General features: G+C 49.5%; 1 protein-coding gene across 18 annotated transcripts in view; it reads right to left on the reverse strand.

The window, feature by feature from the left end:
• The window catches only part of PTK2 (protein tyrosine kinase 2), a 257,923-nt gene that overhangs the window by 66,601 nt on the left and 167,615 nt on the right, over positions 1–23,707 (reverse strand). For 11 of the 18 annotated variants that reach the window (XM_078441853.2, XM_078441844.2, XM_078441841.2 and 8 more), the window contains 6 exons: positions 22,940–22,992; positions 12,138–12,221; positions 11,126–11,143; positions 5,062–5,118; positions 3,599–3,619; positions 2,403–2,500 (listed from right to left, as the gene is read on the reverse strand). In XM_078441853.2, the coding sequence (XP_078297979.1) occupies positions 2,403–2,500; positions 3,599–3,619; positions 5,062–5,118; positions 11,126–11,143; positions 12,138–12,221; positions 22,940–22,992 (331 nt within the window). Of the gene's footprint in view, positions 1–2,402; positions 2,501–3,598; positions 3,620–5,061; positions 5,119–5,892; positions 6,117–11,125; positions 11,144–12,137; positions 12,222–22,939; positions 22,993–23,707 lie in introns of those variants that run through there. The other 7 variants (XM_078441846.2, XM_078441847.2, XM_078441848.2 and 4 more) reach the window with 7 other exon arrangements.

The following is a 23,707-nucleotide window of genomic DNA, read 5'->3' on the forward strand; positions in this document are numbered from 1 at the left end:
TGGATTCCTCAGTTTCCCTCATCTTCCACAGGTCCAACAATCCGGAAGTGAGACACGCCCTCCCTGTCCACAGCGTGCGTCTGGAACTTTCCCTGCCAGTGCCTGTTATGGCTAGGCTCATGCACTCGCTCCCCAACTGCCTTCCTAACAGCAAGCCCAGAGACCTAACAGAGACTGTAATTCAACTGTAATTATTTCGGGTCAAGAAGCCTCACCTGCCTTTTATCTCAGTTGGGTAGAGCCAGTCTAAAAGTTAGCAGGCCTTTTGAGTAAATTTGGACCCAGGGCTCTCTGTACTGCTTTTTGCTTCAAAGAACAGAGGTAAGAGAATTAGGAAGATAATAACAGATATAGTAAAAACAAACAAACAAAAAAAACAAACAAAAAAAACAACTAGAAGAAAAGTTAGCAGCTAAAAATACATAATAAATGACAGAATTACGTGTAAGAACAAGGTAGAGACTTTCAAAGCTGAAATGTAAAAAAAAAAATGGAATCTCTGATTTGTTTAGTGACGCGGTGGCAATTGTCTGCTGCTCCTGTGACCCAAAGAAAACAAAACAAGAAAACCCTTTCAGCTCTAGAAAACCTGACAGGTATGGAACTACTGGGAAAACACCATTTGCAGCTTCCAAAGCAGGGGTAACAAAAAATGTCAATCGTCTGTGTTACCACAGATCTTCCCTGACCTGAGATGCAGTTACGTCCCAACACACCCATCGTAAGTTGAACATACCCTGAGTCAAAATGCGCATAAATACCTAACCTACCAAATATCACAGCTGGGCCACACCCGCCTCATGTGTGCTCACAAACACTCACAATGGCCTATAGTTGGGCAAAACCAGTGGACACAGAGCATTATTTTATTTGCTTTTTGAGAGAGAGAGAAAACGCGAGGGCACGCACACGGCGGGGAGGGGCAGAGGGATAGAGGCAGCAAATCCCAAGCAAGGCTCCACGTCCAGCACGGAGCTCGATCCCACCACCCTGGCATCATGACCCGAGCCAAAATCAAGAGTTGGATGCTCAACTGCCTGAGCCACCCAGGCGCCCCCTACAAAGCGTGTTTTACACCGAAGTGTTGCTATCCCTGTAATTCACTAAATCCTCTACTGAGAGTGACAGGATCGCTGCGTGGCTGCGCAACGGCCGTCAGTGCGTCCGCTGTGGGCTGACTGGAAGCTGCGGCCACCACCCTGCAGGGGAAGAGGACGCACATATCCCTAGCCTGGGAAAAGATCTGAATTCAAGATTCTAAGTGTGATTTCTACTGCATGAAGATCGCTTTTGCAACATCGTAAGATCAAGAAAGAGTAAGTCGAACCACTGTAAGCTGGGGACGGTCTGTGATCCCTTATTTGTGTCATCCGTGTACACCCGTTCTTCCAGCTAAAAAAAGTTTCTTGAGTGAGTTCCTGCTGGTGCCTCACTACTGCTGATCTAACCGGCACACGTACCATAACCGGTGTCGGCAGGGCTGCAGAGGGACGGGCAGTCTCACGCACCGCTGCCAGGAGTGGAGGGAAGGGGCGCGGCCTCTTCGGAGACAGCTCCGGGTCAAAGGGCGGAACAGATACCACGTGACCCGGCCATTCCACTCTCTGCCATCTACGCGAGAGAACTGAGAACTAACTACTCACACGCAGACCTGTGCAGTGACCGTCACAGAGGCGTCATTCCTAACAGCTAAGAAGCGGTCACAGCCCAAATTCCTGTCAGCTGGAGAACGGACAAACACAAACGGTCTACCCACACAATCGAATGTTGCCTGGCAAAAAAGGACACTAAGTACCGCTTCACGCTAGAGTGTGGATGACCCTTGAGAACATGCTAACTAAAAGAACCGATCACGGAAGGCCACACGTCGCACGAGTCCGTGTACGTGAAGCATCCAGAAGAGGCAAATCTAGAGGACAGGGAGCAGACGACTGGCTGCCAGGGGCTGGGGGAGGGCAGGACGGGAGTAACCGCTAGCGGGTGAGGCTTCTTTCTGGGGTAAAGAAGGTGCTGGAAAATGCACCGTGCTGTCGTTTGTACAACTCTATCAATATACTAAGAAACCACTGAACTGTATGTTTTTAGAAAGTACGTTTTATAGTATGTGATTTATACCTCAATAAAGCGATTATTAAAGTCATAATCTGTTCCATCCAATGGAACACTCCTTGTGGGATCTGTTCCTGATGAGAGAGGCTGAAAGATCAAAATGAACAAAAGACAGACCCAGCCCTCTAGGAGCTAAGGGTGCCATTTCTCTGCTCCCGAATACTCCGAGCAGGTTGACGTGTGTGACGGGCTCTGTGAAAGACCTCTGCAAAGGAGAGCCAGGGACTCGAGAAGACAAAGAAGAGGCGACAGTCAAAAGCAGCGCGTTTTTCTGGTCGCCAGGGAGGACTTACTGGACTCATGTAGACGCCTTGGTGGACGTCCCCAAACTGGCCTTCCCCGATGCACCGTCCAAGCTCGATCCTTTCTCTTTGAATCTCGTAGTCCCTGGCTGCAAAGCACGATCCGTACGTCAAAAATTAGGTAGGTGCGGTATTCCAAATGCAGACACTACACTCAACGCATTTCCTTATCATCCACGAGTACAACTCTCACTGGTGGCACATCACTCTATGAAAATGCTTTAAACAGAGTGGAATTCTCTTAAACGGTATCGTGAAAGGAGTTACACAAACTGTTAACGGCATTGGTTGAACCACAAAACGATGTGAGTTCTATTAAAGGCAGATTTTTTTCATGTTTTTAATTCGATTTAGTTTGTATCTGTCTGATCGTTTTCTAAATAGTTTTTCCAAGTAGTAAATTATATGCTTAAGAAATCAATGCTATTAGTTTAGGTATTAATATACGAAAGTCTAAAAAACACGGTTATTTAAAGCAATTATTTTACAAATAACTGAAGTCTGAAAATACGGAGACAACGGGAAAACCGTGTCACGAGTGACTCTGTTTTAAAAGTTTAAGAGTTTTCCACTTTCTTACGATCCTATCTATATTATTCATGGAGCTAAAGAGTTTAAAGAGGCCATTTCTAAAAACTAATTTCAAAATTAGATGACTTGGAATCAAGGTTGAACATATTGCATTACAAATGACAAGTGTTTTATATTTTTGAGAGCGTTTGCCTCAAATCAACATATTAATTTCTTGCGATTTATACCAAACTGACTGTTTAGCAGGCCGTTGAGGCACATGGAAATAAAATACCCACTAGCAACCTAGACCATGAATTCTAATCCAATTAACTGCTGCGGATTTTGATTTTCTCCGGCCAGGAAACCTGTCTGCACGATCCACGCTGCACGGACTCCATTAGTGAAGTCGCCAATGGAATAAAACAACAGCCAAATGTTTCAAAACTCTTCCTGGTTTATCAAAGAGAAGCCATACAGAAAATCCGACTCAAATTTGAGGTGGTTCTTTTCCTCTTTAAAATCACTTTAGCTGGTAGTTCCATTGGTTTAATAGCACGGATAAACCAATGACAAGTGGTTTAAGGATAACAGTTAACTGCGAACTGAAACGTCCCACACCACTCCGCAGGCTGCAATTGCAAGCAAATGCAGTTATTTTAAAGGAATCGTGTTACCTTCGTCTATTCCATAGCTTTCTGTATTGCAATTAAGGGAGAAAAAAATTGAAGACCTTGCTTAGAAATAACTGATAGCAATCAGGTTAACAACAACAAACTCCGAGAGTACGTTTCAATATTTACTATGTGAAATATTTTAACCACAAACATCAGTAGGAAAAAGACCAGACATAGGCAAAACCTAAATCTCCTCAAATGAACTCGATGTGAGGGACACAACGCTTTCCAGTTTCCATCTCCCAATTCCTACACAGTAACATCTTCGTGGGGTTTGGATAAACGTCAGCCACATTGGACACGTACTACTCAACACCGAATAATAAACGTACAAGTGCAAATTTGGATTCTCTGTGGAAACGTACAAAATTTAAGTGCAATTTAAACATTTTCTGTGGTGCCGGCGCACACAAGTCAGAATGCACACAAGTAAGCTTCCGCTCTTCCCTCTGTTTTGGACCACTCTCTAACACAAGGAACCCTTGTGAGGGATTTGGGGGGGCACCCAGGACAATGCAGGCCTGACGCTGGTAATGCCTCTTGCATGTGTAGAGTTCATGGAAATGAGAGCATCTTTTACAATAGTTACACAACAGGGTAAATAAAGTGCCTGAAACATTTATTTTACAAATACGTGTGGCTCTATGGAAATCAGGACATCCGATGCTGAATTTTTTAAATTAAAAAAAAATTTTTTTAAGTAAACTCTGTGCCACACGTGGGGCTCGAACCCGTGACTAACATCAAGAGTTGCATCTTCTACTGACTGAGCCAGTAAACTTTTTTTTTTTTTATGTGAAGGAAATTTCAAGTGTGTCTCCAATTCAAGGTCTGGGACTCTATCTTCCAACATGAGACCTGGGGCTTCCGGATTCTCTTCAATCAAGAAGCAACACAAAACAGAGAGAAGAAGCTGGTGTTTCTAGGCTGCAGGAAAGTCGTAACTGAAGCCCCCCCCCCCCCCCCCCCGCCCCGCCCCGCCCAAGCTGTGCGGACTGGAAGCAACGGATGAGGGAAGCTCTTTGTACCTGGTCAGTCAAGGGCAGCAAGCAACAGAGTTTCAAAGGGGAAATGCAATTAACTGAATATGCAAGTTGAAAAAACTGAATATAGAAACGTGTATAGACATGTAACTTTAAATAATATAATAGTCCACAGAGAGGAGATTCTATAATCAATAAAGGCTGTATTATGATAGAGCCACGAGATGAGATTCCAAAAAACCTGTAGCTAAGCTGACTTACTATAGATATTTGAGCTTTAGGCTCCTGACCTCAGACTGGTCAAATACAAAACAGGTTTCTAAAGACTGAAAAGAATATTTCTGTTATGCACACTCAATGTGAGGTATTAAAGACAGTTCTAAAAGAAACCAATAAATATCTACAACTTTTGAACGGAAGATACCTAAAAGTTAAGTATCTGTCAGATCTGAACAAGAACAAAATCCAAAGCCTACTTACTTGAGGGCATGGTGTAGGTATCTTCTTCGTCTATAATCTCAGCATAGTCGTCGGTTTCTGCAGGGAAGGAAACAGACACGTTGGAAGATGTGAACTATCTGACCTCCCGGCCTTTAACATAATTTGAAAAGGCAAAACGATCTGCCTAAGTCCCCTGTTATGCCGACACATTCCTAAAACACGATTACTCAATTTTTGCTCACACATGAGTCATTTATGGAAATAAAAGTGACGTCATGGTGCAATCTGTTATAACACACAGACTTGTTTCTCAGGGAGCAAACAGAGCTCGCACAGAGAGCCCTTGCGAATGACAGAAAGATGCGGGGCAACTATGCGCACGATCTGAGGCCGCCCATCTGCACTGACTGCACAACTCTCTCTCATCTACAGCAAAGGCACGTTTGGGCCCCACTGCTGTCTCCCGGGATTTCTCCAAACAAGACGAGTATCTCAAAAACAGGGAACCTGACATCATTCATAATTAGACTCTACAGCATGAGCTCAATGCTCTCCTTTAGAAGGCAAAAGTGGCGGCCTGACGTTTGAGGACACGGGTCATGCATTTCATCTGTTCAGGGTGGAAGAAACGCAGGAATTTCTCTCTTGTCGCTTTTCACTCAGATATTTGAAGACTACGCATTAACGTCAAAAGGGTAAAAGATCTAAGAGAAAGAATGAAATGAGAAGAAAGAGCGTCTTAAAATGAGTTCTTTTCTGAGGCGATGTCAAGGCGTTCCCGTGTTTCCACTCACTCCTTTTGGTAATACGGTGACTTAGAAATCCGATGCCACGTCAATGGGGGGAAGCTCATTTGGAGAAAACCCTCACCTGAGTGACACGTACGCGGACTTAAGCCTTGTCTGTTTTCTCCTTCTGTCAAGAGGGAAAACTTTAGCCGCTCCAGGCAGAAGGACTGCCACTGCTGGGCCAGGAAAGGAGGGCTGTGCTTCGTCGCTGGTCGTCTTAAGGGAGCTCTTCCGGGAGAAGACCTGACCAGGCACCACCTATGGCCCCAGAGAAACTACGAGCTGAAAGCTCTTTCCTTCATGCCATTACTACTTCACTCAGACACTAAAATTACAGGAAAGAGAGAATATATATAGTCTACATTCTTTGGGACGTCAATTGTTCCACGTTGCCATGGTAATGACGGAGCCCAACGCTAAGAGTACCTGGAAGAATTCATTTCTTGGCTCAGCTGGCAGAACAAAGTCAACGGATCAGTTCTCCTTGAGCCATCTAGTAAATGTCAACCACTGCTAAGTCCTGTGTGAAAGGAAGGTGGGTGATCTGTATCACTCTTACGTGTCATAAGTAACACCACTTGCGGATTACTCTACCCCAACCTCACGTTCTCTAATTTCTCTGCCTCTCCCTCTTACCCTGTTCTCGGTGACTGGCATGTCCTCGGCCCACAGCTTTGCTTTTGTGTGAGCGGGCTTAATGAAGGACGCTGAAATGCTCTCTGGGCACAGAAGGGAGTGACTAGGGCACTTTAAGAAAAAGGACCGAGCGGAGGGGGACTCTGCACTAACAGCTAGGACAGCTGAGGCAACACGTCACACGCATGCCATTTGCGGAACCGACTTCTCCCTTTACTCCAAAATTTGCCCAGCTCGACTGTATGCCCTCCCCTCAGGAAGCTGAGGCAGAATTTCCACAAACAGGCGCTACCCGTACTCCTCTTCTCTACGAAGCACACGCCTTTAGAGGCGACCCTGGGGCAGCAGGATCCTGGCGGGGACAGCTGCCGGGCGCCCGGCCTCCACACGCCTTCCTCCGCCGCCCTGTCACCAGAGCGCTTCGGCGGTCCTTGCACTTGGCTCTGAGCTCCACGGGGGGACGTCATGCATCAATCACCACCACGGGCACTGAGTCCTTATGTGGCTGTGGGGACACCGCCTGCCTGATGGAGAAGGGCATGGCGCGCGGCGACGTCACAGCAGGCCTCCGACCCGGCACTCAGCACGGGGCTGGGGCTCGTGTTGGCTCGGCCAATTCTGGTTTCGGCCCAAGTGTCACCAAGCCAGAGACCCTGCCTCAAACGAACCTGCCCTCTACCCCCCTCACTCTTAACCATGCTGCCTGGTTTACTTCCCTCAGCATCTATCAGGATCAACGATCCGGCAGTCCTCTGGTCCCCTGTCAACTGTCTGACCCCTCCGGACGAAGAGCCCAGGGGAGCGGAGCCCAGGTGTGTGTTTGGCCGCTGTATTTTCGGCATCTGGCACGGTGCCCGGCACGGAGAAGGGGCCAGGCATATACAGGCTGGGCAGAGAGGGGTGGTGAGGGGGCCTCAGGTGGTGAAGGGACCACACACCCCGCAAAGCTGGGGCAAAGGAGCTATGTGGCCGGTGCAAGGCTGCAGACCGTGGGGGGTGGCGCTGGTGCTCGGCCTGCCGATCCTGCAGGGGCAGCTCGCCTGGCTGTGCCCTAGCTGTGCCCTCGCGTGTAGGGTGGGGACACGTCCACCGGCAGCGTCGTCAGGAGAATGAGCCACGTAGAGGCGTGTCACAAAATCGGAGCCCCTTGGGGTGCTTCTTCTGAGGGCTCTGTGGAAGGGGTCTGGCAGCTGAGGGGGGCCTGCCTGCTGAGACTCCCGGTCGGCCTTCCCGGTGGGACTATAGTGGCTTCTGGGACTGCCTCTTTTTATAAAAGTCTCACTGGAGGCCATAAAAATAAAATGGCCAGGGTACAAAACTGATCTGGGAAAAATCAAGTTGCAGATCCTTTAATGAATTCACAAAACACGAGTAAGAGCCTATAATTTTTTCCTCTCGATGCTCTGTGGATTCTATGTGAAACCCGGGGGCTATCAGAGCCATCTGGGCATCACTCAGGACGGCACCTGTGCCCTGTGGTGTAAGGGAACAGACTTTACTGCAGCGTCTGTGTCCTCCATGAGGTGGTTCCTGTGGAGCAGAGTCAACGCCGTTGAAGGCGCACAGGCCTACAAGACTCTGCTTGTGGCCGTCCACACAGCAGCCTTCAGCTGTGACGCCGGGCATACTTCTCCAGGAACGCTTGACCTGGATTCTGCTCTCTGTTTCGTTTCTGGTCTTAAGATTATGGGATGATATGATACCGATATGAGAGGTATTTTTACACACTCAAGGGCCCCTGAGAAACTGCAGGCCAGCCTGAAACTGTCCGCGCCCCCCCTCCCCCCAAAAACAATGGCATGATACAAGGAGAACAAACACAAAAACGGGAAGCAGGTTCAAGATCTGGGCACAGATCAGGGAAGCCAGATCCACATTCCTCCCTTACGGACGATGCTGGCAGCCCATGGCCGACACGGACAGAAACTGTTCCGCTTATCCGGCCAGGCAGTACTGCGACCATCGCCCCCCCCTCCGCGGACAGGAACCTGAGACCCCCCAGGGCACGTGAGGGTCCCCCGGGTCCCGGTGCCAATCAGTGGTGGGCTGGTACGCGGAGACTCGGGCAGAGTGCCCGCCTCACTAGGATCTTCCACAACGCTTACGGGCACTTTGGTTGCTTTTTTAAAGATTTTATTTTTAAATCGTGGGACTCGAACTCACAGCCCTGAGATCAAGAGTCGCATGTCCCACTGACTGAGCCAGCTGAGTGTCCCTGGGGACTTTAGGCTCCAAAACTATGGACTACTCCTCTAGGGACATTTAGGGACACTCCCACCTACCCCCCCCACCCAACACCGGCACAGCTCTGTTCAGATGTTCACAAGAATGGGACCTGTGTTTTGGGGAGACGGTCTCAGGGTACCTGGCCCTGAATTAAATGTTTCAAAATAAACCTTTTTAAAAATGGAGACTCCCAAACCTGGTACATTATAATCTGAAAGGTTGGGTATCATGGTAGGTGGTAAAATAAAAGTGACAGGGAGACACGTTAAAGGGACAGAAACTGACAGCTCAGCAATCAGGAGAGAAAAGAACCAATTCCTCATCTTAGAGCAGGGTACCAAGAGGTGAGGCTGCTGTCGAAAACGATACGGCTGCACGATGTCTCGTGCTCTGTCACCGAGAGAGCCTGCCGCCTCTGGGGTCGCTGCGAAGGGGGCTCCGCCTGGAATCGGGGGAGCGCGTGTCAGTAGACAACGGCTACCACCCTGTGGCTGTCAATAAAAGAAGCCGCACAGAAGCCCTCAGGCTCACGAACTTCTCAAACGCGGGCAACCTGCTCAACCTCTGATGGGAGAGGGGCAGACCTCCTCTACCGGCCTGGCCAACAGCGGTGTCCCCTGTTTCCCTGTGGCGCTCGTGCCTCGGCTTGGACCCCTGCAATTCTGACAGCCTGTTCCCCTGACTGGTTTCCGTCCTGCCCTCAGGGAGCTGCAACATGGCATCAGTCCCACAGAGCAACGCCTTGATGGGGACAAGATTACTTGGGCCATTCGGTGGGACTGAGCAGTGTCACAGCTTTTTATCTGACCCGGGGGACGGAGACGTGCCATTAGCCGAGAGGCACTGGGGAGCAGGGGAAGAGTTCTTTTCTAGGAAGCCAGGAAGGGCCCAACCGTGCTCCTTAATATCAACCAGCTGCATGGCCCAGGCCAGGCTCGGCAGCTCTTTTCCGGAAAGGGTTGGACGGTGTGCATTTTAGACTCTGCTGCAACTGCTCGACCCCGCTGTTAAGTGACCGTCGGCAGCCGCGGGAGCAGATGGGGGCGGCCGTGCTCTAAGAAGCTCTTACTTGCGGTCGCCGAGATGGGAATTTGACGTGGTTCTGATGCCACAAATACTATTGTTTTTTTCCCCACTCAGTAAAAACAGTAATAATCGTCCTCAGCTCCGGGGAAGAACAAGAGGTGGGCTGGGTTTGGGCCACACGGGCCTCAGCGCGTGCGCCCCCAAGTGACGAAAGCCTCAAGGCCCGGCTTGTTCGTCTGCAGGACGGGAACAGTAACACTTGCCCCGTCTGGCCCACAGCACTGGGAAGGTCAAGTGTGGGGGGGAACAGGTTCTTTACATAGACGATGTGGGAAAAACCACGTGTTCATGAACACGTGGTCAAATTTTCACGTTTGCACAGTAATTCCCACAACAACCACTGAGACCTTTGTGGATGAAGACGCGGGACGTAAAGCAATCTGCGCAGGCCCGTTGAGGGAGGCCGCTGGTGACAGGATGGGGTGGGGGGTGGGGGGAAGCGTGAGGCTGGAGCCTCCTTCCTGCCACGCATCCTGCGGCAGCCGTGGCCTCGGGGGTCCCCCTCGGGCTCGCGGCCACGACGACACCCGACACCCCACCCAGAGCCGCGCAGTCTAGCAATTGCACACGGGGCCCCACGCCAGCAGCGGCCACTGACTGACTGCTTCTACCGAGGAGGGGCCCTCCATGCCGTCAGCCCCACCGAGCAGACGCACTTTCCCAGAGTCACGTGGTTAAGACCTTTCACCGCTCAAGTGCTCCATCCCACCATGAAAATGACCCAGACGAAACCTTCAGGGAAAGCATTCTCTCATTCCATCACGAGGAAAAATGCCATTCCCCCTGATTTGAGTTTCACGTGAAGAGTTAAAGGTTCATGTAGGCAGACAGGAAGTGGGGAACCTGAGTCACGAAATGTGACTTTCAAACTTCCCGCTCATTAAGTGCTACCCTCAACTGCTTGAAGAACAATCGTGACGCTGTTGCTGGTATCTCTCTCGCTAGTTTGTGTGGTTCTTAAAGATCTCGCTTTGCTCCTTCCTTTCTGCTACCCACTCCCAGACTAAAATCGTTATGTGTATACGCTGTATTTGGGAAATCCCGTGGGGATCTCTATCATTTACAGTTTTCCACTGAGACTAATCTCGTGAGTGGTACCATCGTGACCATCTTTCTTGAAACCCAAAGTTAACAAGGAAACCTAGAGAATTCACTGTGTGTATATACAACTCCAATTTACCACTGACACATGACAGAGAAAGTGCAAAGCCCTCAACGATTTTTAGGAGATCATTTGTTCACAGCATCATTTTTTCACACTTGTTTTGCTGAGTCAAAACCACATTCTCCCTTTCATTAAATACTGAACCATATTTACGAATAAATAATTCTGATATTAGGAACACAAATGTGAAAATAAATATTACCGTCCCCACTAATTTCATCTGTAGATCCAGGTAGCATGCAAAGAAAGGGAGGGTGGGGAGGAGAGGGGCAGGGGAGAGGGGAGAGAGGGAGACACACTATTAACATGACAAGTAAATCAAAGTGCAAGGAAAACAAAAACTCACCCCCCAGGTCTCATTCGAAAGATAAAAGAGCGACTGCAGCAGAAAGTGTGTTTACTCCGTTTAAGGACATTATGGCGAGTTTGAAGCTGTCAACACATTATACAAAGTTACACAGCGCTTCAGCAAAGCTGCTTTCTACCACACTGAGCAAAATTAATCCTATACGCTCTCGCAGTTAAATGCTAAAAACGGCCTTTACCTCCCTCAAAGGGAATGTGCATCCGCTCAGATAAAAGTGAAAATAACCAGTCATTAATGAGTCTGGTAAAGGCTAGCCAGGGGCCCAGCCCTCAGCACGCCTCCTCCAGGAGGGCCTCCCCCAGCGAGCCATGGGGGTCCCAGGACACGGGGGGCCACAGGCCAGGCCCAGCACATAAGCTGTACCACATGTCCAGTTTCCATTTAAATTTATGCAGTGTTGTTTGGAGAAATTCCTGTTCTACTTACAACAAACGATCTCTGCTTTCCAGAACACTATCCAAGTGGCCTGGCTGCCTCTGCCCCGCGGCACCCCAGAGCGCCTGCCAGCAAAGCAGGAGCAGACGTCCGGGGCTCAGCCCCACCGCTCTACTTCGCTAACTCAGTTGGCCCGCAGCGCACGGCCCCCGAGGCAGAACACCAAGCCCCGTAAGGAAACCAGGAAGCTACGCCTCGCCCTGTCATGCGTGGGAAACCCGGCAAACAGGCAAACAAAAAGTCTTCTCTTGGACAGCAGCCCAGAGACGGTCACCGCGAACCGTCGCCCCCCGTACGGCTACCGAGCGCGGACACCCAGCACAGGCCACTCTGCTCGGGACGGTCTACGAGCGTGGGGTTAGGTCCGCTGCCGGCACGGGCGAGTGGGAGCTGGCGCAAGCTAGTGCAGTACCCGTAGGAGAAGGCTCGTGGGAACAGAAGACCAAAGGGAGAAAGCGCCTAGCTTTCTTAACTTTAGGCTGGCGGGGACTGACTCCTTTACAAAGAGGCGAGAGGAAGGAAGAGAAAAACAGAAACACATTATTCAGTACAAAAGGAAACTTCGGTTACATTTTAAGGCAGATGTATAAAAGCAGAAACAAAATGGCAACGCTTTTATTTCGCTACTGGCACACTTTAACTATGCTTGAGTTTTAAAAAACGTATTAACATTTTAAAGTGCAAGTTCGTCTTTTAGCAAAGATTACTACCAGATACAGAAACTTTTGGACAGACATAGGAGTCTCCCAGCTCTGCCGAGCCAGCCAGGTGAAGGTATAGATATTTGTACAAATAACAAAACTAAAACAAAATGAGACTAGACAAAAAACAGACGGATAAACAATTCAAGAACCTTGTGGACATTCAGCCATACAGAAAAACTGCCAGAAACTAGCAGATCCGGATTTGTGAGAGTTTTATGAGCGATTTTTCCCAAATCCTCAGCAAAGACACAGACTCACAGACCTTAAGTGCACACTGTGAATAAACTGCCTTAACGTAAAAACCAGCAAGGAGGTTTGGACACACGGGCTGCAAAGCGCCTACCTAGGGACTGCCTGCCTCTTTCATGTACTTTAAACTCGTGTGACCGTCCTCTCTGCACCAGACACCGGCTGGGCCCACGTCACCCATCCTAGCCCTCCAGGAGCACACAGCACAGGAGAGCGGAGAAGCAGCGGGCTTCTGTCAAAGCGAAGGTCAAAACAAAGGACATACGGTCTCTGAGATGGAGCGGTGATAACGCGTGACAGAAAAGACAAAGGAGACATGTAAAACTTAACTGCACAGCCACAGGGGCCCCTCAAGAAAGGCCAGGGGACCAACTGATGGCCAACAGCTTGCAGACAGCGTCACCGTGTTAGCGGATACAAGTGAGAGGAACTGAAACATATGATATGATATTCCAGACCGGATGGGGTACCCTGCGACCCCAACCTCATTACCAAGCATCTCACCTCCCACCCCCGGCAGCGTGAGTGCCGCTCCCCGCGGTGTCTCGGTGAAGAACGGGGCCCAGTGTGAAGCCTGAGTGCCCTCTGTCAGGCGGGCGGGAGCTCGGGCCCGGGGGTGAGGAGAAGGGGCCGGCCTAAGAGCTCTATGGGATGGTACCTGGTGAGACAGGAACACGGGCTGTGGATAAGGTAACAGCAGTCTATCACTATTAGGTTTTCTCATTTTGATAGTTACGCTGTGATTGTTTAAGATGATGTCCTCGGTCTTAGGAAACACACGTTGGAAAGTTTATAGGCAGAAAGACACACCCTGTCCACAAGGGCTTTCAAATGGTTCAAAGGAAGAAAACTGGGTGAAGGATAAAGTGGGCCAAAGTACAAACACAGTGAATTTGAATAAGGAATAGACGAGACTTCATTTTACTGCTCTTACACAACCATTCTCCAAGTGTGAAATTATGGAAACATAAAAAATACAAAGAACGTGTATGTGAACTGAGATGCTGGCCCCACTATTCACTCCTTGACCTTGAAAATCTTACCAAACTTGTTTGTGTTTTATTTGCGAAACGAGGCAGGAGCAGAGGCTTCTCCCAGGGAAGAGCTGTGGAGAGGGTCCCGGGGGACTCCCCAGGCCACACGCACGAGGCCGCCACCGTGGAAGTGCTAGCTGTTCCCATGTTTCCATTGCTTGTTTCTAAACTGAGCTGAGAATTCTTTACATTGACTTAAAAGGCAAGTAGCTTTTTAAAAATGTAAGCACAGGAAAACCTTGGATTGTAAGTAACTTGTTCCACGAGTGTTCCACAAGACGAGCAAACATTTCTAATAAATTTTAACTTGATAAACAAGCGGTGTCTTGAAATACGAGTCGTACATCACATGATCACAACTGAGCCAATGGTTCTTGAAATTTGCTCTGATATTTAAGCGCTCTGGGTTACAAGCATGTTTCTGGAACGAATTATGCACGCAAACCAAGGTTTTACTGTATACCTTTTCTTCAGTGATACCAAGATCATCCCACATCATTAAAAATGTTGGGGCTCCTGGGTGGCTCAGTCGGTTAAGCGTCCGACTTCAGCTCAGGTCACGATCTGATGGTTCGCGGGTTCGAGCCCCGTGTCAGGCTCTCTGCTGTCAGCACAGAGCCTGCTTCGGATCCTCTGTCCCCCTCTCTCTGCCCTGGCCTGCTCACATTCTCTCTCAAAAAAATAAATACAACAAACTAAAAAAAAATATCGTTAGGACCCTTCTAATTACTTTATTTGAGATACATTATGTTATTCAAGATAGTTACATTTGTTAAACACCTGCCATGTGCTGGGCCCACCATGTAGACGCTAGCCTCCCAACTCCTACCTTACTTAACTTGTGTTCTCATTCGGGGAAAAGACAAAAAACAAAAAGGTAAATTACCTGGTGTGTCAACACATACGTGCTACAGGGACAAACAGAACAGAAGGGGGCTGGGCGTACTTACTTTCTAGTGAGGCTGCAACTTTAAACACGGAAGGAGCCATTTGCAAAAAGCCTTCGGGAGCAGAGGGAAAGGGTCGTATACACATGTGGGCAGAGCAAACAGCAGCAGGGCAGGCCCGGCTCTGCAGAGGTGAGCCTGGGCCACTTACCGAGGAGCAATGAGGTTGGGCAGGGTGACAAAAGAGTGAGGGGTGAGGGAGAGGTGGCCAACGCTCCCAGTGATGGCACAGACCTAGAAGCCCACGTCAGGGCTCTGGCTGCGCTGTGAGTGACGTCAGGGTAGATGCCCGTAAGAAAGGAAGTGAGGTGATCGGCCTTCACTGTCAAAGACTTCCCGCGAAGCTTTCAAAGGGTGCGATAACTGCCAGGCTACCGCAACCATCCAGGCACAGAGTGGGTGCATGTGAACAAGGGCAGCTGCACAGAAAGCTGAACTGGATACACTCTGAGCGCTGAGCCAGTTAGGATGTGCCGCTTGACCGATTATAAAGGAGAAAGAAGCAAAGCACCCCAAAGCACCCCAAAGACTGGTCCAGTCAGCCAGAAGGAGCTGCCACTAAGAGGAGGCTGAGAGGTGTATGCTCAGTGGGGAGGTCAGGGCTCCCTTCTGAGCACATGAAGTACGAGAGGCTCATGAGGCCCCAGAGAGCAGTCGGCCCAAGAGTCTAGGGCTCAGGGAAGCTTCCGGGGTTGGTATGGCACTTCGGGGGTAACCAGCATAACGAAGGCATGAAATACAGTAAGATCCCGGAGGTGGCAACTCTGGCGGCAGAGAAGAGGCCCCAAGACAGGGAGCCGGGGTCCTCAAGCGTGGAGGGTGGGGTGGCAGTGGTGAGGCAGGCAGGAGGGGAGTCAGGGGAGGATGATTTCCAGAAGCAGCTGGGGGAACGGCAGCACCTCCCGTGCCGAGCTCTGTCGCAGGGGGTGGGGGAGGCGAGAGGAGGGCCGGAGCCCCACACAGAGGGGCCAGGGGTTGGAAGAATCGCCTAGCACCAACACAGAAATCACCCGGGGGCTTGGAGGGGGCGCCGGGGGGCGCTGAGCCAGGATTCAGACACTGAGCTCCCCTCCAGTCCCCGTGCAGCAACAGCTCGGAGAGAAGACCGTGGCTGTGGCTAGGAGGGCAGCAGGGCAGCGGCGCCCACAGGACAGGGTCACGCAGGTCAGGGAGGGTGACCAGAGGCGCAGAGAAGAGCGGGAGAGGGCACACCACGGGCGTGTGTGATGGGGATGTGGGCGACATGGGGCTTCTCGAGGGGCTGGCACAGGGAAAGCGGCCGGACCTTCAGGGCAGATAGTGTGGGTGGGCAAACTCTGGCGACCATCCAACCCGGGTGGTCACGGGGGCCCCCACCCCTGACGATGCTAAAGATCCACAGATTCGTAATGAGGCTCCAAAAAGAAAACACAGAACAGGATCTGACTTGGAAGGCAAGAGTCCTTGTTTCACAAACTGGAAAATAAAGGGAAAGAAGAAGGCAGTTTTCTGGCCTTTCTTAGGAACCAAATGTGTTCAAATGTGTTGTCCCGAACCACGTGGTTGGGTTTTAACAAGTTCCACAATTATTATGCAGCTACATCATGCTAAAAACTCGGAGGGAAAGCTTGGAGGTCAGTTATAGAATTTATATTTTAAAAGTTTCCAGCCTTCTTTTAAAATGTTTCTCTGTGAAGAAAAAATATAACAGGGCCTTTGGACATTAGCAGTATTTGTTTTTCTATTTGGCAAGATGATACATGGGATTCTTGCATTTTAGTAATGATTTTTTTAAGATTAAAGATTTTTAATTATTATGTTAATAAGCCCACCCAGAAGATTTAAGAAGGTTCAGGAACCAGCTACACTCAAACACGGCCAAACTGTGAAGCAAACGGTAGTATAAACACTCTCATTCAAAGTCTCTCATGAGGTACTGCAGACCCCTTATTATGTGGAGGTGACTAGGGACAAGGCAGGCACACTCTCCATTTTGGAATCAAGTGCACAGGGCTAAGGGAACAGATGTGTGTGGCCTGGAAAGAGTGTGGAAAAGTGAATATCCTGCTTCTTTTCTTTTCTCTTTTTTTTCTTTTCTCTTCTCTCTTTTCTTTTCTCTTTTCTTTTCTTTCTTTCTCTTTCTACGTACCTACCTACCTACCTACCTACCTACACTACTCTTGAGAGACAGTGTGAGTGGGGGAGGGGCAAAGAGAGGGAGAGACACAGAATCTGAAGCAGGCTCCAGGCTCTGAACTGCCAGCACAGAGCCCGACACGGGGCTCAATCTCACGGACTGTGACATCATGACCTGAGCTGAAGTTGGAGGCTTACGTGACGGAGCCACCCAGGCGTCCTGTGAATGTGCCGTTTAAACTGTTGCCATAGTCATTATTGCTCTGCCTTTCATGCGGGCTTGTTTGCAATTTGAAGCGTGTCAGGCTGCTGCCTCCAGGGAGCCTACACATGTCCCTCTACATGCCTACAGCCAGGGGTCAAGGCCAACTCAAGGGTCAGGACTGGGAAGCCAGTTTGGCTCTGGATACTACTTCTTATGTGTATCGTGGATGTTTCCGTACCCGTGTGACTCCAGAGTATTTTTCTCAATTCCGTTAGAAGACAGAAAGGACAGCCAGGTGATCTAGCAGCCCCAATCTCAGCAGAGGCAAAGGGAGTTCAAGTGACCTCATGGTGGTGGTGCAGGGAAGCCAGCGCAGTGGGGTGTTTCGATCATCCACGTACGGCACCATCAGCCGTCCCGACCACCCCAGGGAGACACAGCTGTGAACCTCTCAGTGGCTAAAAGTCTCTCCTAACACGACACTGATCATAGATCCCTACTCATGACCGCTGAAACCTCAAGAATTTCCAGTAAGCCAGGTATACCATCCAACACTTAACCGCTTTGTGCACATAAAAGTAATCGGGAGCATCAGCTGGATCAGATTATGTCACAGAGCATTTAAGGTACAAAAATTAACTCTGTGTGTACTAGGCACTAAGACTCTTAAATTAGGGCACTTTTTAAAAATGCCTAAAAGCTAGTGTTAAAAGTCAAGGTTCAGCGATAGACAGAGACTACCCGTAAAGCACGGCATTATCAGCATAGGAGTTAGCGTGTAAACCAGACAAAAGAAATGCTTTCAAACTTGAAGACAGGGCAGGTGTGAACTTTAACAGAAGAGTGTCAGGGAGGGGTCAGCACCACACTACTGTTGCCAAAGGAGGTGGGGGGGGGGGGGACAGGCTAAAACGCAATTGCACTCAAACTCTCCCAAAACAGCCGTCCCTTCCACAGACGAAAATCACTAAGTTCTGAGTGATTCAGTGTGATCTCATGTGAAGACAATGGGTTTTGGGGTCCAAGACGTGGGCTTCAATCAGGCTGTTGCTTACTGTGTGAACCAGGCCAAGCCACCTCAGCCCTGAGTCTCAATGTCCCCTCCGTAAGGTGGAGACAGCACGAGGAACATGGCCCTGAGGTTTAAATGAGATAATGCACGCAGATGCACCAGGCATCATCTCTGGGCCTCATTCGTATATAAATAAGTACTATTTACGGAGCTGGAACAGAGCAACGAATAAATGACAGACCTAGTATTTCAGAGACCACAGGAAAAGAGAAAGTACGATAATTATTACGGATTATATACACACCACCTTACAATTTATACAACTTTACAGTTTACAAGCTACTTTTCCATATTTTATAAAATGGACTGTAGAATCTATAAGGAAGCAGCTAAAAGCAAACAACATCTACTTGTTAAATATATTTTAGTTTAGAGTAACTTTTAGTCACAGACTCGAAAACCCTAAAAGTAATAAAGGAAACGCTGATGCATGATTAACAACTAAACTAAAAGAACCTGTTACAAAGTCAAAATTTTTAAAAATTGCAATAAGGGGCGCCTGGGTGGCTCAGCCGGTTAAGTGTCCGACTTCAGCTCAGGTCAGGTCAGATTTCATGGTTCATGAGTTCGAGCCCCCTGTCAGGCTCTGTGCTGACAGCTCAGAGCCTGGAGCCTGCTTGGGAGTCTGTGTCCCGCTCCTCTCTGCCCCTCCCCCATTTGTGCTGTCTCTCTCTCAAAATAAATAAAACATTAAAAAATTTTCTTAAGTTGCAATAAATACTGAAAAAAATATCATCACATAGGTCTCAGCAGAAACAATGACACCGAACATTTCCACAGACAGAAAAAGGGTCACTACACATTGGTTTTCATGGCAGAGATACAAAAGAGAAAAACTGTTTTACAATCTCTGGTCCAATTATAAGTAATCTAAACATCCAACGGGAGCCTGTTCATAATGTGGTGGCATCATCACCACATGTGACCCTCTACTTCTGGTCATACAAGGTTTTATGGCTTGATGAAGGGCTTGGTTATTAAAAAACAAACAGCCCCTAAAATATAAAAACCATCCATAGAAAACAACCAGAGTTTATGCCTTCAAACACATTTCAAAATCAGCTGTATTCACTGCCCTTCCTTGGAAATATCTGTATTCCTGGAGAATCTGCACACACACGCACACAGCTCAAGCCCTGTCACGGATGCAGGCCGCACCCCTCCCTGCGGTACTCGCAGACCCCTTCGTGCACGGACGGGCCTCTCAGGTCTGAGTCCTAACTCAGCTCTATAACATGCACGTGTTTCCTAAAAACTTAATAACTGGGCTAAAAAATTACTTCAGGCCCTCAGAATCTGGTTAATCTTCACATTTGGCGACATTAAGTTCATTTTCATAAGGAAATTTTGTCCAAATTTCAAAGATGAATTCTCCATATACTCAACATCGATTACAACTGTGATCTTAACGAAGATCATCTAGCAGGGAAACTCCCCTAAACGAGCACTGAAAGGCAGTACGGCCTCGAGGGCAGTGACGACCCGAGTTCCAATCCCAGGTCCACCAATTTCAAGCAGCGTGACCCTGAACAAGTTTGTTTACTTTCTCACCGTTCCTTCCTTCTATCTGTGAAATGGGGGGATGAACAAGACCCCGTAAAGCTGTCGCAGGGATTGAACAATAAGGCACGTGAAGGTTTAATGCCGTGCAGACTATAGTGAACGTTTGGTAAAGAGAGTCCTGTCGCCTGCTGGCCATGTGTGACCTTGGCCAAGCTCCCGAGTCTGGGCACCTGCAGCATCATCTGGCCCTCCCCTGTTCTCTGTGCTCCACACTCCTGCTCCGGGGCCCAGTGCACCGCGTCTCCCTGTCTGCACGGCTCTGTCTCTCCCTTCATTCAGTTACCTGCCCACGCATCCCCTGCTCAGAGATACTTTTCTTTACCGGTTTTATTATTTTTTAAAAATGCTTTTCATTTAAGTAATCTCTATACCCAACATGGGGCTCGAACTCACAACCGTGAGATCAAGAGTTGCCCACTCCTCTGACTGACCCTGCCAGGAGCCCCTCGACCAGAATTTTAAATAGCCTCTCCCTCACTGCTCTCGGTTTAACTGCTTGATTTCAATCCAGCATGTCTGGCCTGTCTCCTCCGTAGACCGTCAACTCATAAGGGAAGAGGGCTGGCCTCGTTTTCACCATCAGACCCCAGCGTCTGGAACTATTCGCTGACTGAATTACCGTAAGTGGGAAATGTACGACCAGAACAACACCCATCTGCCAGGGTGTGCCACGGGTTAAATGAGATACGGCAGGACACAAAAGCACGTGCTCATGGCTGGCATTCTGCTGGACCGCAGCCTCACCCGGGAGCCTGGAGGCAGAGCGGGCTCGCCGTGGGGGCAGCAGGCGCAGGCCTGTGCAGGAGCCGGGGCGGCTGGATCTCTCCCTCGGGTGCCGTAGGGCTTCCAGGCTGCCAGGGAAAGAAGCACCCTCGGGGTGGACAAACAGTACTGGTTTTCTAGGTATCGGAGAAACAGCTTCTGGATTAAGTGTGAGGCAGGCCCCTCGGCCTCTGTGGAAGATACGAACACGCCAATCCCACCGACGTGGTCCAATCCCACCGTCGTGGGCGAGCAGCAGGAGGAATGACCGAGGGTCAACAGAAACCCGAAGCCATCGGTGCTGTCGCTAAATATCCCTGGACAGCGAGGACTGTTCTTCACCTGTAGCTGTAAATGCCCAAAGTGACAGCCACGTAGGAAACAGGACCACCGACTCTGAGGACCAGAAAGACTGACACGGGACGATGAAAACAGTGTCCGGGCCAGGGGACCGCACAGGTGGGCTGAAAACAGCCGTGAGGAGGTAGGGAGGGGCGCAGGCCCCCACTTTCTGGAAAACAACATGTCGGGTGGGGGGGGGGGGGAGGCCACTGAGGGCTGAGCTAACGAGTCTAAACTCTGACTGACTGTAAATTACAACTCAAGTTCCTGAGCGGCGAGCTGCCAATTTCAATGAAACACATGTGACAGCAGTGCAATCAATCAACATGGAGAAGAGACTGAGGTAGAGACCCAAGGCCGCGGGACAGCTAGGAGGGAACCGTGAAGACCCGGGCCAGACCCGGGGCCGCGGGACAGCTACAGGGAAGTGTGAAGGCAGAACGATCAAGGGCGGCGGGGGGGGGGGGGGGGCAGGGGGAGGTAAGACCCGGGCGTTCGAGGATGATCAGCCACTAACAACGGAGGTTCAAAGCCTCACGTGAGGACCCTGATTAAAAGGGGTCAGGAAAACAGGAGAAGGAACAAGACGTGAAAGAAGACATGGAGGTTCTGCGAGGCCCTACTTTATGTCACTTGGGCTGTGCAGTCCTGACGCGCCTAACGGGGCACCTCTGCTCTGCCTTCAGCGGGAAGGGCCGTGGGCCGGCAGGATGACGGAGGGTGGCGCTGAGGCACACAGGGCCCGCCCCGCCCGCCCTCACCTGCTCCACACAACACCCTGCACGACATCCGGGGCCGCCCGGCTCGCTGGCTCTCCCGGATCCAGGGCTGCTCATAGACAGACTGCTTTGCCACGCTCACCACCTTGCACCGGGCGGGCTTTTGTCCCTCCAACCAGAGTACAGACTCCCTGAGGGCCTGGTTTATGTCTGCCCTGTCTCTGCCGCCCACCACGGCCTGGACGAGGATGGGCCCACAGGTGCAAATGCTGAGCACCTCTGCGCCACTGCCAGGTCAGGAGAGAGCACCGGGGAAGGCAGCATGCAAGCACACTCGACTGCGGTGTTAGAACATTCCGGCAGCCCTGCAGCCCACCAGCTTCTGACGTAGGCCCGGGGTACAAGCTCTATACTCAAAACGCCCTCCCCCTCGTCGGGAAGCGGTCCGTGATTTCTTAAACAGCAGAGCTCTGACACACATCTGTTGCACAGCTCATCACTAGAGGATCTTGGCCAAGTGTATAAAGGCAGGGGCACAAACACTTCTTGACAGAGGGCTTGTGGGGTGTTTGTGCACGATCAAAAGTAAGCAATTGTATTTGTAAGCTGGAACATGAAAAAAAGAGTACAGTCATCGACTGGGCAAAAGCACAAAACTAAATTTCAGGAAGATTAACCCAAGGGAAAGTAAACTAATAGGAATTAGGTTTCTTCTAAATCAGATCATCAGACACCGGAGTTATTAGGAAGCTACCATTTTAGAGATGTAACGCAGAGCCAAGAACGGACTAGATGTGTGCCCAGGCACGTGTACACGTACGTGCACACAGATGTATGTATCCATCGTGTATGTGTTTTAAGACAGCAAACGTGGGTCCACAGGAGATGCTTCCTGCCCTCACTTTCCTCTCTTTTCCACATTTTTAAATGGGGAAAAAAGGCACATATGTTTAGAAAACATACCAAGGAAAGCACACCATACTCATGACACCAGCAAATAGTTAACATACTGATTGTGCCAGTATCTTAACTATATCTTTCAAAAAAGCAATATTCAAACACCACTTTATGTTAACTGTGAAAGACAAAAACCACTTAAAAACACTTCACGTTTCCTGAACTCAAAAAAACAATAAATACACAAAGTATATTCTGTTACATTCTGAATTGCAAAGATAAATTATAACGGCAAGTTCAAAATTAAAAATATTCACTCTAAACACAACGAACACGACATCACAACTGAAGAATAACCTGGAATTCTATACGGTCTTGGAAGTAATCTGACATTATCCATAAGCGTCTCATCGGAAGAAAACTTGCGAGCCACATTTAAACCTATTCAATGATGGTAAAGTTACGGAGCTCTGGGTAGTCAGACCGTTCGGTTTTCTAAGCTGCTCTAGCAAGACCGACCGCAGTGAAGACGAGGCTGCTCCTACGTCTGCACAAGGCTCTGTGGGGCAGCCGCTGTCTGGGGCTTTCCGGGTGGAGCCTCTCACCTGACACGGAGACCGCGTGTGTCCGCACGCCTTGCTTCTCGCTGTTGGCCAGCCTGTAACAGAGAGGTGCAAAGCCGTGAGTGCCGCGCCCTCCAGGCCGAGCCCCCGCCGAGCTGACAGACAGGGAGCGCCTGTAATCAGGACGCTGCCGCTTCCCACGGAGACCAGACATTTCAAGGCTGATTTTTAGAAGATTAAATTGCACTACCTGAGGCATTTAAAGGAGTCAGACTGCTTTACTGGTCTACAAGGCAGGAATTAAGATCGACAACTGAAGGAACGCTGAGCCGCGCTGAGAAAGCCACTCCCGACGGTGGCTTTGGCACACCACCACCGTTCGCTGGCCAGTGGTTAGCAGGCTGCGTAAAATTTCACGCTTAAATGCCAGACTGCAAGGGACCGCCCCACATTTATAGGGTTTCTCCAGGAGAAAAAACACCTGGAAAAGAAATCTGCACTCCTAAACGTCATCTGAAAAACTGGAGTATAACTGGTCCTTCTTAAATTTAGTGCGTGTAAGAAAGCAGATAGTACACGAATATATATTTTTATGTACAGCCTGAAAAAAAAAGGAAGCTTAACATCTGCTTGCTTGTTTCGTGAAATGGCTCACCAACACTTGCGTTTTGCATGTTTACACACATAAAATAAAATTTTGGCCACATGTTTTAGCAACACTTAAAAAATACAAGGGTAGGTCATTTAAAAATTTTGGAAAACACAAAGCACAGAGAAAGAAAAGGAACCCAGACTCTTCAGATGCCAAAG

Source organism: Panthera onca, chromosome F2 (genome assembly GCF_046562875.1).
Source record: "Panthera onca isolate mPanOnc1 chromosome F2, mPanOnc1 haplotype 2, whole genome shotgun sequence".
In the NCBI taxonomy this organism is placed as follows: Eukaryota; Metazoa; Chordata; class Mammalia; order Carnivora; family Felidae; genus Panthera; species Panthera onca.